This window comes from Patiria miniata, unplaced genomic scaffold (assembly GCF_015706575.1).
Source record: "Patiria miniata isolate m_02_andy unplaced genomic scaffold, ASM1570657v1 HiC_scaffold_20, whole genome shotgun sequence".
NCBI lineage: Eukaryota > Metazoa > Echinodermata > Asteroidea > Valvatida > Asterinidae > Patiria > Patiria miniata.
The window spans coordinates 40,655,924-40,669,810 of NW_024037059.1; the positions used below are offsets into that span (position 1 = coordinate 40,655,924).

The following is a 13,887-nucleotide window of genomic DNA, read 5'->3' on the forward strand; positions in this document are numbered from 1 at the left end:
GTTCATCCCTCGCACGTGACAGGTCACTCTCCCCAAACGATCCTAAAAATAGCGTAGTATCGTACTCACGCGTGCGCACTACTACCAATGAGTCCACATTTCATGGAGTCGGATATTCACGCTACACCGGCTGTGATTGGTCAGAACACCATGGGGCGGTGCTTACTGGATCGGTCCATTGTCACCGTACTAAACAAATTCAATTTGTCTTTGAATTAAAGGCACACCTTGGAACACGTGTACCACTCAATACTTTTGCCAATCAATACATAGGCCTATACACATATTTCTTTTTACAATGCACAACACCTTTAAGTTACCAAACTCTGTACAAGCTCATCATGAATTCACATCATAAATGTTTACAATATCGTCTCAATTCATACAGATACATTTTCCTTTTGATAGTCTCCTCTGAAGTCGCATAAAAATATGTTGAACTCATGCATCCTTGAGTTTAAGCTATGTACATTTAAAATATCACACACATTTAGTTATCTACAAAACACCAGCACGAAAATTGCTTTCTACTTCTGAATTCACAAGTTAATTGAAACAATCCAAATAAAATGTGTTTGAAAACACACAAGATTTCATAATTTTTTTATGAGTGAAATACTCCGTTCATAAATGCTACTAACATGCCCCTACAAGAACAATATTTTTAATTTAAGCCTGCTGCATCCTAATCAGAAACGTCTTTAAACTGTTCATTGCAAGTCAATAAACAAAATTTCTTTTGAAAAATAAATACTCTTTTCGAATAAACAAAGCACTTTTTGTACATAACAAAGAGAGACACGGAGGTTTACAAAAAAAATTACACTGTTAAATGAACATCTAATTATAGAGAATTACCCCAAATTTTGATGGATGTTAAGAATCTCTAATAAACAGGAACTGATAAAGACCCAATCAACTAGTCTTTACTTGTGATGCATTCAGCATGATTGAATAAGTTAATTCATCTGAGGTACCATATTATATACTGAACCTTTACAAATAAGCTATGAAATTAAATATGAAAGATAACTTGGATAGTGCAAGAACACAAATGTAAGTAATCTTTGCTCCCTCTTCAGTTCCTTATTTAATCAAGTGAGGAGATGGGAAGAGGTCTAGGAACTGCTGTGGGCTGAGGTTGATGTTGACAGTCAGCTCCGGTCTGTCCTGTAGGCTGGTGTCGTCCGGGGGCAGAAGCTCCTTAGTGCATGGGTGTCCACCATTCTAATCAAAGAAGACAAAAAAACCAAAACATGCTTAAAGAAGGAAAAAACAATTAAATTGGGCTTATTTAGGCTAACACCAAAGGTCTCAAAACACTTCACAATTATTACCCCTGTTCATCAGGCCATGAGACAATTGTTTCCTGTTGCAGCTAAAGATCAGCGTAATCTTGTCCCTACCTAATTCGCAGGTACCTATTTATACTCCTGGGTGGAGAGAGGCAATTGTAGTAAAGTGTCTTGCCCAAGAACACAGGCACCATGTTCCCCGTCAGGGTTTGAACCAATGCCCCATATGGCACAGGAGTCAAACACTGTAGCCACTGGACCATCAATAGTTTCACAGCTCTCAACAACAATAACGCATGAACTATGCTGTTAATTAGCACGACTAGGCTAACCTAGTCCAACTGGACCGATTAGCCACAATTTAGGGCATCATTTATATGGCTGATTTTTAATTAAGTCATGCTGAGAGTTCATAACTTACCATCCAGAAGAGACAGTTACAGAATCCGCATATCTGCAGCACGTCAGCGTACACCTCCTTGGCAGGATGCCTCTTGTACAGTTTCCTGTAGACTCCTTTCCAGTCTGTCTCATAGTCATCCACAGGGCACAGTTTGGTGATCTAGCGACAAGTGTAAGGAAAGTGAGCTGAATTACCCGACAGATTTTAAAAAGATAAACATAAACATTCACTTTACTCGATACAGATTTTGCGACATGACTTCTATAGTGATGTTTGCTTTAGATACACATCTACAAACTATCAATGACAAGACTACACAAATTTAGCCCATTCGTTATGGCGTCACAGGGTTAACCTATACAATAGCACTGCCCGGCTCATGACTGACAGTCAGCTAGTTAATCAGTCCGTTAGTGACACAGATACAAAGATGAGACTGGCCTTCTGGGACCAGCAATTAATGTTTAACCCCTCCCCAAAAAAGCAACTTGAAACTCCGCCCCCAGGTTATCGTACCTGATACTCTGTGAAGTGAGACAGGCAGAGGTTTCTCCAGAGCAGGTTATGAGTAGCCAGCAGGTGCAGATGATAACAGCTCTTGTCGACGTTAATGATGTCCCTGGCATCGTTGAGATGATGCAAGATGCGACCAAGTACCTCATCCGGGAGATCCAACAACATCATCTCTCCATCCTCTTCTCTCTGTTGAAATAAGACAAATTCAGATGAACATAAACTATACAACCAGGTTCAATGAAACATGGAAGTACTATCTCTCATGAGGTACTGCAGGTCGATCACCCCCAAAGTCACGATGATAGCAAAATTAGCAATTCTGCAAACCTGGGGAAAAGCAAACAGGAATCACTCAAAGAAGAGATAGTGTCCCATTTTTTTGCAAGGAAAAAACGACTAACTGTAATTTCAACAAAAAGAGGAGCGTTATTCTTACTTCCGTGATTTTGATGCTGTTGAGTTTTTCCAGCCAGCATTGCAGCAAGCCCATTCGGTTATTCCAGGTTGCCGGGCAACCGATATGACTGGAGCGACTTTTGTTCATGGCAACGATGGCCCCGCAAAGGATGCGTCTCAGCTGGCCAGTGTTGTGCTGGTTCTTCATGACTGCAAGATAAAAAGAAATTAACAAAAATAAAAATGAAATTCATTTCTGGAATTTTACCAGAATTTTATACCCAAATCAATGAGAAAAAGTAAATCCTAAAACTTAAAAAATATAATTTAAATTACTGAATACTTCTCTGAAAAAAAAGTTAAAACTTGTTTCAGTATGAGCATTATTATGTTCCAAATTAAAAACAAAAAGTAAGTCTAACTCAGTAAAAAGTTCATATCTTTTTGCTGTCAAGAACAAGAAGGTGATTTCTTAAACAAGACTTTAAAGAGTAAAATTCATTTCTGAATTGGAGTCCTCGGGAAGTTAATTAATAATTGCGTTAAGATAAAAAAAGTCGTATTAGTAATCATTTTTTTTTTTTAAAGTTGACAGACATGCACTATACATGTAGCTAGCTGTCTTCAAATCCCGTTGTGGTATTCTAGACTTCAAACATCTGAAATAAAATCCATTATTGCAAAGACTTTTTGGAGACAGCATAACACATACCGACATGCAGTGTCTCCTCAATGACATAGAAGAGGTTCTTCTGAGCGAGACCGCTCAGGGAGGTGAATCTTGTGGTAACGATCAGTTCCAGAATCTACATATGGAAAAGAACGATAGTTTCAAAATATTATCTTGGTTTCTGAAGCTCTGCTATATCTTTTGCATTGTGGTCATCATGTTTGAGGTATGTGCTTTGACTCCACATGATTTAAAATTAAAATGTCTCAAAGATGGCCGCCATATGCAAAGAGTCTATAACATGTTAGCTTGTAATTTTCAATGTAATTGAGCTTATAGTAGAATTAATGGAAAAAGCTTCAAACTCAGACAATGTATGCAATCTCCACTCTCTAACAGAATTTCTCTGTATGTTGGTACACCTTAAGCAAGAGTTATATTCTTATAACAACAAATATAAAGAAGTGAAACGGCGTAAACCCCCTGTCAAATGTGGAACATCCCAAGATGAATTACGTCAAATATTTTCATGTTTGGTTTCTGGTCATTCAACATGTTGACGTCATTCAAATTTTTTTTTTATGATATGTAAAACTGATGACATCATTTCACATGACAAACACAATTTTATATGCCAAATGTAATCTTAAGACATGGATGACATCATGTAAACATCCTCAAACGCACACCAAAGTTTGCTCCGTGTTCAGCACTGTTATTTCCGTATCACAATACGTCTGACGTAACCAACTGAAAATGAAAGTGACGCAGTGGGAATTATTTTTCCTGTTTACTCACCCTGCAGACGTAATTGAATCGTCTCCGATCTTCCACGCCGCTGGCAAAGTCCAACTTGCTGATGATCTCACCGAGGGTGAAGTAGTTGCCTCTGCCCTGGTGAAAAGAAATGAGGAATGGGCAGATAAAGTCAAGAGTGTGGCCTCTTTTTTTTTTTACAGACTATTCATGCAGCACTTGTGTATTTATAAAGCGCACATATCCACCATTATTGGTGCTCAAGGCGCTACATCATTGCTGCCCTGCGTATTTTTTTTTTAGGCCAATGAAACATTCCAAAGACAGTGTCAGCTCCCTTGGGAGTATGCTCGATGCTGCCATTAATTTCGGCGCAAAACACTAAATCTACAACAGTAACCATCTCTGCCCTCACAGGTACCCATTTACCCCTGGGTGGAGAGAAGCAATGAGTGACAAAGTGCCTTGCCCAAGGGCACACGCACCATAACCCCAGGCTGGACTCGAACCCACAACCTACAGAATTACCCGCTGACTACGAAATCAATGCTCCAGACCACGATGCCACGGAGCTCCACTAATTATGCTGCTTATAAATTGTGAAAATTTTGATAAGCAACAACTTACTAGCCAAAATATCGTGTGATTCTATGCTTTCAGACAAGGTGCTTCGTTTATCTGCACTTTTTTTAACATCCTCTATTTATCAAATCTTTACAGGGTGAAGCTTTGAAAAAAGTTTCACATTTTGACCAGGACATTAATGTTATTGAATTGTTACTTTCCCATAAACTTTAAAAAAAAAAAAAAAAAAAAAAAAATTATATTATGCATATTTTAATTTTGAAGTTCATTGTCTTACCCCAACGGATCGGGAAATCATCGCAAAGGATGCTTGTGGCTTATCTGTTTTAAAAAAATCAAGACGGAAACATGAGATTTAATTTATTGATGAAATAAAGATACTACATGTAGTCTGTAACCTAAAAGCTGATGAATTGTATGCTAATTAGCGAAAACAGGACTGCATGGGGTTTTTTTTACCTTTTTTTATGTACACACATGTATTCATTCACATAATTATAATACAATACTTTTTCCTTTACAAGTGAACTATTAAAGATTGAGAAGCGATGATGAATCTATCTGCCCTTCGCTCACCAAACTCTTCATATTTCTGCCTCAGCTCTTGGCTGATCTCCTCCTCCGCTTGTTTAACGACTGCATCACAGTCTTGGCTCAGTGCCAAGATTGTGACATCATCCCTAGCTGGTTCCTGATGATGGGAACCGGTCCCTGAGCTTGTCCCCTCGCCCGACGGCCACTCCTTGCAGGAATTCTGGAATCTGGAAGGTTCGGATCAGAAGACGAGATTTATTGAGAAAATGAAGATTGTCTTGGCATCTGTTTATACCTATGGACTGAAAAGGTCATCTGTAAATTTGTTGGCAAAAGGTCTTAAGTGACAGGCTGGTAGTTGACTTAAGAGCCAAAAACTCATACATAGGCAGAAGAAAAAAGGGATGTTTAAATTAATAGATGTTTTAAAAGTTCTCTTACTAGCTGGGATAAAAGTTATATTTCACCTATTAAGTTTCCCTTTGAGGTTCGTTTGAAAATCTTTTAAAAAACATGATAGGTTTAAATATACAAATAGTTAAGTTACAAATAGAGACTTTTTGTCCATATATCAAATTATTATATTGATATCAATGTGCAGTTTTAAACTTGATAGAGAGTTTCCAAATACGAAATTGTTCACACCTCAAAAAGGAATTGCTTTTTTCAGTACGTGTACGAAAACTTCATCTTCCAGTTTAAATTTCATTTTACACACACACAATAAAGACTTTCTTTTACTCAGTCTCAAAATAGTGAACAACTGATCAATTAAACCCTAGCTGTAATAATAAGCATTAACTCTGAAAAAATGGGCAAATAATTCTATAATAGGCCCTATACAGCTGATCCTTTATCAGAGTTTCATAAGGTAAATGTAGTCATTCCTATAAATTTGATAGTTCTTAAAAACCCATTTTCTGTTGACAAGGCCACCACCTATGGATAGCAGAGAGAAATCACAAAAACACCTGCCTAATACCCTGACCACCATCTCATCGCCATACATGGTCAGCCTAGCTACACTCAATTTGCATGAGTTGTCTGGCCATGATGCATTTGCATATGTTTTGTTTGTTCAGTTGTGTACTGCGTGTACATGTTCTGTGTGTAGCCTGTTGGACTTTAATACTGACATCAGTGAAGAACTATTGTGTATGAATACAAGGACACATACATATGTTAATAGCAATATGACTCAGTTGGGACTTATAAATTATTTGCATGATACAGCTGTGGCAAAAACTCACTCCATATTTGGTCAACCACTTTTTTTGTCCATATTTGGGAAGCAACCTCTCATCTTAGTTTAAGCATGGAGCTTTTTTATAGCTTGTTAAATAAGTAATTGATATTTTCAGAGTTCAGTGTGTGGCAATTAAAACACACATGGCTTTAATGACCTGCATTTGAAAAATGAGTGTCAAACTTTGCCTTAGTGAATTGAGCTTGACAAACATAATCTTTCAAGTTGCTCAAGTTCCATGTGTTACATTTTCATGACAAAATTGGGTGTCCAAAATAACAAATGTACTTGGCATCCAAAAAATTCTCCTGGCCTAAAACCCTGCACACACATTGATGCACAAAAAGACACAATCTCTGTGTAATCATGGAGGAAGGAATTAAATACCATTCCTCCATGCTGTAATATGTCTCCAGATTGTCCTTATTCCCCCATGGTATTATCATTAATGTGACTACTTTGGAAATGTTTGTATGGGTCTTGAAAAGTGATGTAGTAAAAAGTTTGATGACTGCTGCGTGACCACAGAGCTATAGGCCTAGTACACAGTGATATGGGCCTCCGCTCCACAGCTCAATGTGTACACAAGTCCAATGAATCAACACAACAGGTGTCCTATCCTTGAGGGTAGTAGTCAATGGGGCAATGGGGCATTACCAAATATGGTCATGGAGAGTCAAAAAGGGCGGAGCTACAAATAAGTGGGACCTGGATCTTTATTTTAGGGAGTGATGTCATGGTTAAGACAACTTCAAGGGGATGTTTTTAGTGGATGTTTTATCTTGATTTCAACAAAATGGAGCACTGCCAAAGCTCCTCAAAATGTACATTTTGAAACATTTCTGATATGATTTTTTTTGACCTGTAGGCAAAGTGGATTCCAAACTTCAATTCAGAACGACTTGAAAACGAATCAGATACTAGATTCCACTTTTTATCATCTGATTATTTGTTAAAAATTACTGAAATGATATTTGAAATATTTTTTCCCAGATAGAAACCTTTTAAACTTCCTCTAGAAGTTTATTGAGCGTCTGCCAACTCTCATGCATTGAGCGTGAGACTCACGCATTTCAGGTTATTCTCATGCTCTCGCAGGAATTCTCACGCTAAAAAATACCTCAAAAATGATGTTTAAATGATCATCTTTTGCTAAAAAAAATTGATTAAAGTGGTCAGAAATTGCCTCAGATCACAGCACAGAGCGCCTAGAATCCAAAAAATTGTGGGGGGGGGGGGGCCCTGAAGCGGGCCCCAAGCCCAACGCCATTAAGGCTCCATCACCAAATTCTCACTCTCAGCTCTTACTCAAAGTTGGCATCCCTGAAAGTTTGTGTTTATTTCTGTTTCAGTTTCATATTCTGCTTTGCCAATTTATAAACCAGAAATATAAACCAACCATATGCCAAGAACAGGTGCAAAGCATGCTGCGGAGTTTCACAGCACTGAAAAAGAAACTAGTCATACTAAAATAGAAATATTATTATAAGAAAACAAAGTGTTGTGCAATCGATGGACGGAAACTCAAAAGTCACAATTATTACACTGCCTGATGTTATTTCTAAATTGTATAAAAACATTTCACATATCATATGACACTGACATGATCTTGTCATTGTGAAATTTGGTGCCCGAGTTCTGGCATTTTTCTAAGTAAAATGAATTTGTTGATTTAAAACTGCGTCTCCCTCTTGATTTTTTTTCAACAGAGAAATTAAACAGAAATTAAGAAAATGCAAGAGAAATTAATAACGTCTAGGAATTGACTTCTGCTTAGAAAACTAATTTGATATTTACCAAAAAAATATATAAGGTAAACACTAACAATAAATCATAATTAGAAACAAATTTAGGACCCCTAATTTTTTAATAATAATATATTCCTAAAACTTAAATTAAAAAAAAACCAATAAATTAATTTTCGCAATACATACAGATGCAAGTTCCAAATTTGCTCCCCTTTATTAATAACGATCATTAGATAAAGAAGCAAAGTGGTGGAAGAACAAGGCTCAATTTGTGAAGTAAGCTTATTATTATGACCGTGGTGAAGCTACCTTGCCCCTTTAATTTTTGTCCAGGCACTAACCTTTCGCGGGCGATCCGCTTGATGTGTCTGTGCAAATTTTCCCGCAAGGCGATCAGTTTCTTCCAACCCGAAGCAGTTTTCACCCATTCGTTTCCTGGCGACTCGCCGTCGTAACCACCATAATAAGGCATGATTTCTGGCTCCCAGTTTTCGAGATTTATCCGGCAAAACGATGCAACAATCAGAGATAATTCAGACTTTCAGTTGAACCACGGAGTTACGTGCGCGGTTTTGTGTGTGCATGTATATGTGCCAAACTCTCTGGCGCAGATGGGTTTTGTTGTGATCACGTGCCGGACCGCGGGAACGACTCATTTTTGTGATAGGGGTGTCTATAGCAAGGTACACAAAATTAAAAAATAGACGTTCGTCACTGTACTAGTACTAGTACACGGGGTTTTGATGAAACAAAATTCCATATTTGGCAACACTAGTCTGGATGTTTCTCCCGATCAGGTTTAGAGCACAGGCTAAATACGGATCTGCAACGCCCTCTGTGTATCTTTTTGACAGGCAAAAATAAATAAATGAATAAATGTATATATACTAGGGAAATAAAATTCTTGAGTACGCATGATATGAGCTGCATTCATGCATGATAAATATTTCCAAAAATCATAAATCGGGCATATTCTTAAGGATTTTATGACCACTGGTTGAACCATGGAGGAAGGAATTGAAAAATACATTTTGGGTTTTTTTTCTGCCTGTCACTGAGCTGCATGTAATCAAAAGAGGGCAATTGTACAAAGGTGTTACGCAATTATAGCAACCAAATCATTAATAATTTATCAATCTTTCATAATTAACGTCATTGTTTAAGGCTGGCGCGTGATTATCTCATTGATGAAGGATAACGAAAACATATTATCATCTATATGTTTAGCACTGAGGTCTTACTAATCATGCTAAATGGAGATCATACATTTTGATCAATGGTAATACCAAAATATGAATCATTTCCAAATTACATCATGTTCCTAATTAACATAATTGATTAGTCTGTAACCTTGGGGTAATCTGGGTGGTTACAACGTTAACCTGAAAAGGTTATCAGACTAAAATGAGTCAACAAAAAAGACGTCATTATGTGCGCCTGCGCAGTTGTTTCTACAACAAATATGGCGTCACGTCAACGTGTTTGTGTTGTGTTTATCGTCTATTTGTGAGTAGATATTTTTCATTCAGTAAAGGTAGGTTTGTGAATTTACTTACGCGATTGTTTCAATCTTGAAGATAAGCACATGTTGTTTAAATTTTGAAGTGTTTCAATCTTCCATGATGGTTTTATTTTGTATTGTTCTGATGTTCACACTCACACAGCGTTCGCGGTCGTCCCGTTCGCGTACATGACGGCTGTACGTGCACGTTACCGCATTCATTCAGAACTTCCAAGGCCGACTTGAGGGCGCTTTTCTAGTTCTACATTATGATAAATTTGTTGTTAAAATTGCTTGTTGTTTTTCTTGTTTTGTAGGGTCAAGCGTAAATTGAGAAGAAGGTAGTTGTAGAAACTGCAGTCTGCAAAAGTTGTCAACCGTCCCCCCCCCCCTAAAAAAAGAAATTGAAAATGGCAGACGACAACGAAGTCGAAGAGGATCAACTGCAGGTGATGTTCAAGAAGCTACGTGTGGATCCAGCATGGTGAGCCATCAGTTTCCCCCTGCCATCAAAATGAAAATTCTATCCAGCATATTATTATTAGGCGAAGTAAAAAAAAAACATTTTTTTTTTTAAATATGGTGCAATTGCGCAGAAGAGATGTTCGGTTCTGCATAGTTACATCATTTTGGTCTCATTTTCTGTTGCATCTTGCCCATAAGAAGCCAATATGTCATTTCCTGAGTCCAAGTGGCGGCCATTTTGAAAAAAGCTGGTAACCATCTTGAAAAATGGGTCCTACTAAAGCGCGTCAACAAGCGTCAACAAGCGTCAACAAGTTTTAGTAGTCGTTAAGTGCGCGTCAACAAATTTTGTATAGGCCTTTGAACAATAAAAACAGCTTTATATGGTAGAAAAAGCAATAATGAACATCTTCTGCATATCAATTAAAGTTAAAATTACTTAAAAAGTGGTTTTCCAGCGCGAAATCTACGACGGGTTTTTCGGTTTAGTATTGCCCGCCATCTTGTTTGAGATCTACATACTACGCATGCGTGGAGTGTACCATTCACGCATAGGGTTTCTTTATACGTTACGCTTTGCGAAACCCCGTTTGGTTTTTGCATTGGGATTTTTTGGCAGACATTGTGAACAGTGTCAGTCGGCATATTTTTCAAATAATTAGCTAAGTACCGTGACCAAGTTTTGCATCATTTATAATTGAAAAAAAAATAGTTTTCCTTATTTCGTAACGTATAAAGAAACCCCTATGCGTGAATGGTACACTCCACGCATGCGTAGTATGTAGATCTCAAACAAGATGGCGGGCAATACTAAACCGAAAAACCCGTCGTAGATTTCGCGCTGGAAAACCACTTTTTAAGTAATTTTAATTTTAATTGATATGCAGAAGATGTTCATTATTGCTTTTTCTACCATATAAAGCTGTTTTTATTGTTTAAAAGCCTATACAAAATTTGTTGACGCGCACTTTACGACTACTAAAACTTGTTGACGCTTGTTGACGCTTGTTGACGCTTGTTGACGCTTGTTGACGCGCTTTAGTAGGACCGTGAAAAATAGCCCGGCCGCGTTGTCTTGAAAAATGTGTCGGGCGGCCATTTTGAAAAAAAAAAAAAAAAAAGGGCCTCCTCCTTCCTTTTTGTCAAAGAGGCAGGACGCTAAACATGTTTTTTTTTAATTTTGCCTTAACAGTACGCTGAACCCAAACATTCCAAAGTCACATAACCCCCTTCAGAAATTTAGCATGTTTTTTAATCATTCATTGGGGCTGCCAGGTTTAACTTTAAACAAATCTCTTTCACTGAGTATTAATTATGAATGGTTAGACAATGCTTACGGGCCCAGTGAACAAATGTTTGGTTAATCAGGGATGTTTGGTGGAGTCGCAGGTATGTCAGCATTGAGGTGTACTGTACCTGACGTTTTGAGTCTAATATATCAGAGTTTTGCCCCACAGGTCCTCAGTTGGTTCGGTCAGCCTGCTGGTGCCCCACACAGAGTACCCCGTTGACAGAGAGACGAAAGCCAGAAAGACAGGCCTAAGAAAGACCACACAGCGAAGTGCCAAGCACAGAGTTGAGCCATACTCTACAAGCTGTTGTACCCTGGGCAGCAACTTCAGCGATTCTAACGGTGCTACTGAGACGGGAAAGTGCAAGACAGCGACCTGCTTTTGTTCCAACAAGTCTGACCAAAACCAGGCAAACGACGAGAATAATGCTGAAACAGCACAGGACAAGTTGGAAGATCATGAAGAAGAACACACGTCGGCCTGTTGTACCAAACCGCTGATGTGCTTCGAGGCATTCCCCGCTCCCAACCTGCCCAAGAAAAGCAGCAACTGGAAAGACAAGGAAGTCTTTGGTGCTAGCACCAGTAAACTCAAGCCGCTCTCTTCGTTCAAGACACTGGCGACGATTGAAGAGGAAACGGGTGATGCTCCTGCTGCTGCTGCTGCCACCGCTGCATCATCGCTTGAGTGGCCCAGCAAAATGGGCAGCTCTGTCCTGTTCCCCTGTAAGTGCGCCTCGTCCAGCTCCAGCCAGCAGTGTAAGCCATCCACAAAGCCACTGAGGAGGTTAACTCGACACCGTAAGGCCAAACTAGAAGGCAGGAACCAGTCCTTCGGCGCCCGCACTTTTGCCACTTACAGGGACAGCGCGAGGCAGATGATCAAACTCGGTTCGCCCAGCAGCGTTCAGAAACACGCGCTTTCAGCCAAACCTGTCATGAAATCCGGAGCCTTGAAATCCGATTTGCCACATCAGGGCTGGACTCAAAACCTCGTCTCAATTCGTAGTCATAACGCGACGTCTTCACCACCCCGTTCAGAGTTCTCTTGTTCCCAGCAAGCGCGCTTCACCCCCGACATCTCTTTCGATGACACAACGGCCGATGACTTGGCTGGGTACTTTGAAAATTTGGTCCATATTCCTAAGAAGATGTCCGATATGGCAGAAATGATGTACACATAGTATTTATCATCTACATAGACCCTTTTGCCATCTGTAATGGTTGTACATGTATTTTGCATTTGCTAAATATACCCAGCACGATATGTGACAGAGGGATCCCCCCCCCCCAAGCCACTATACCCTAAGCATACCCTAGACTATTGCTACCTTGCACCCCTCCTCCAGATATCTCAAAAGAATTCCTGAGATTCTGGTAACACAATGACCAACACAAAAGGGGGGGGGGTTCCCTCTGTCACATGTCTTGCTACATATCTTGCTAAAACAAAGGTCATATTTTGAAAAGATTAGTTCATGGCTACTTTAGAGACTTGAATCACTCAAAAATTAAAAACGGTAATTCCTACATATCTCTGAGACTCCGAGTCATTCCCAGTATCAGAGATCCAAATTTGGAGACCCTCTCTTGGACAAAACTGCTTGGGAATACATATTTCTCCAGTTTGTGAAAAAAAAATTGTGTAATTAGTCATGAGAAGTTATAAATGGGCAATTTGCAAAGTTTTAAAAGATGCAGTGCTAGTCAGCGTTTGCCAAAGTGTCTGTATTCTCTGAAAGACGTTTTATTTCTTCAATATATCTAGTTCAAGTTAATGAATTGCTTTATTGAAAATGTTTATGTACATCCAAGTGTTGTTTTGTACAAACATGCATATCAGGAAATTTTGAAAGACCTGTGCAAAGTTGTATGCAGTCAGAAATCAAAACATTGTTATTGTTCAAGAACCGTTTATTTTTTTTGGCAAGGAGTTTTGTTGTGTTTACAACATGTGTTTTGCTTATACCAAGGATTTTGAAAAGTTCAAGATTCATCATCAACACAGCACTTCTGCGGTATATTAATTTAGCATGTACACGCATGAACATGTATTGTGGGGCTGTATCCACATTTGGAGAAAATTGCTGGAAAAAAATGAATTGAAGATTGTATTTTTTCCCTCAAATTTGTTGATTGCTATAGTGTACACAATTGACACATTGTGCACTGCTTATATTGATAAATGTATTTATATAAATGCTTTTGTTATTTAATGTGTTAATGTTCGTCTATGTATACAATTATTAAGTTATTGAAAATTGAGTTTTGAGAGTTTTAACAATTTTGCATTATTCATTGGTGCTCAGAAAATGTAACAAATTCCTTAAACTAGACATTTCAGTGCTGACATTGTTGACCGATAATTACAAAGTCTGAATTGTGAAGGAGGAACAAAAAGTTTCCAGCTGCCCATTGATTGAGCATTCAAATGTTCATTCCACATTCAGCCTACTTGTTTTCAACGTGGGGTATGGCTTT

At 38.6% G+C, this 13,887-nt stretch overlaps 2 protein-coding genes across 3 annotated transcripts; one reads left to right on the forward strand and one right to left on the reverse strand.

Moving 5' to 3' along the window:
- Positions 1-344: 344 nt before the first annotated feature.
- Positions 345-8,751, reverse strand: LOC119729201 (F-box only protein 32-like). The gene is made up of 9 exons (XM_038201767.1): positions 8,491-8,751; positions 5,198-5,382; positions 4,899-4,942; positions 4,079-4,174; positions 3,323-3,416; positions 2,651-2,820; positions 2,215-2,400; positions 1,717-1,857; positions 345-1,227 (listed from the first exon to the last, which is right to left on the reverse strand). Exons 1-9 carry the CDS (start codon positions 8,619-8,621, stop codon positions 1,087-1,089), a joined length of 1,188 nt encoding a protein of 395 aa, XP_038057695.1. The 5' UTR covers positions 8,622-8,751; the 3' UTR covers positions 345-1,086.
- Positions 8,752-9,571: 820 nt separating this feature from the next.
- Positions 9,572-13,622, forward strand: LOC119729202. 2 transcript variants are annotated; one of them, XM_038201769.1, is made up of 3 exons: positions 9,572-9,655; positions 9,968-10,134; positions 11,573-13,622. In XM_038201769.1, the coding sequence occupies exons 2-3, from the start codon at positions 10,061-10,063 to the stop codon at positions 12,588-12,590; spliced, it is 1,092 nt and encodes a 363-aa protein (XP_038057697.1). In that variant the 5' UTR covers positions 9,572-9,655; positions 9,968-10,060; the 3' UTR covers positions 12,591-13,622. The 2 variants fall into 2 exon arrangements, with proteins under 2 accessions (XP_038057697.1, XP_038057696.1); XM_038201768.1 differs by having other exon boundaries at positions 9,578-9,683.
- The last annotated feature ends 265 nt before the right edge of the window (positions 13,623-13,887 follow it).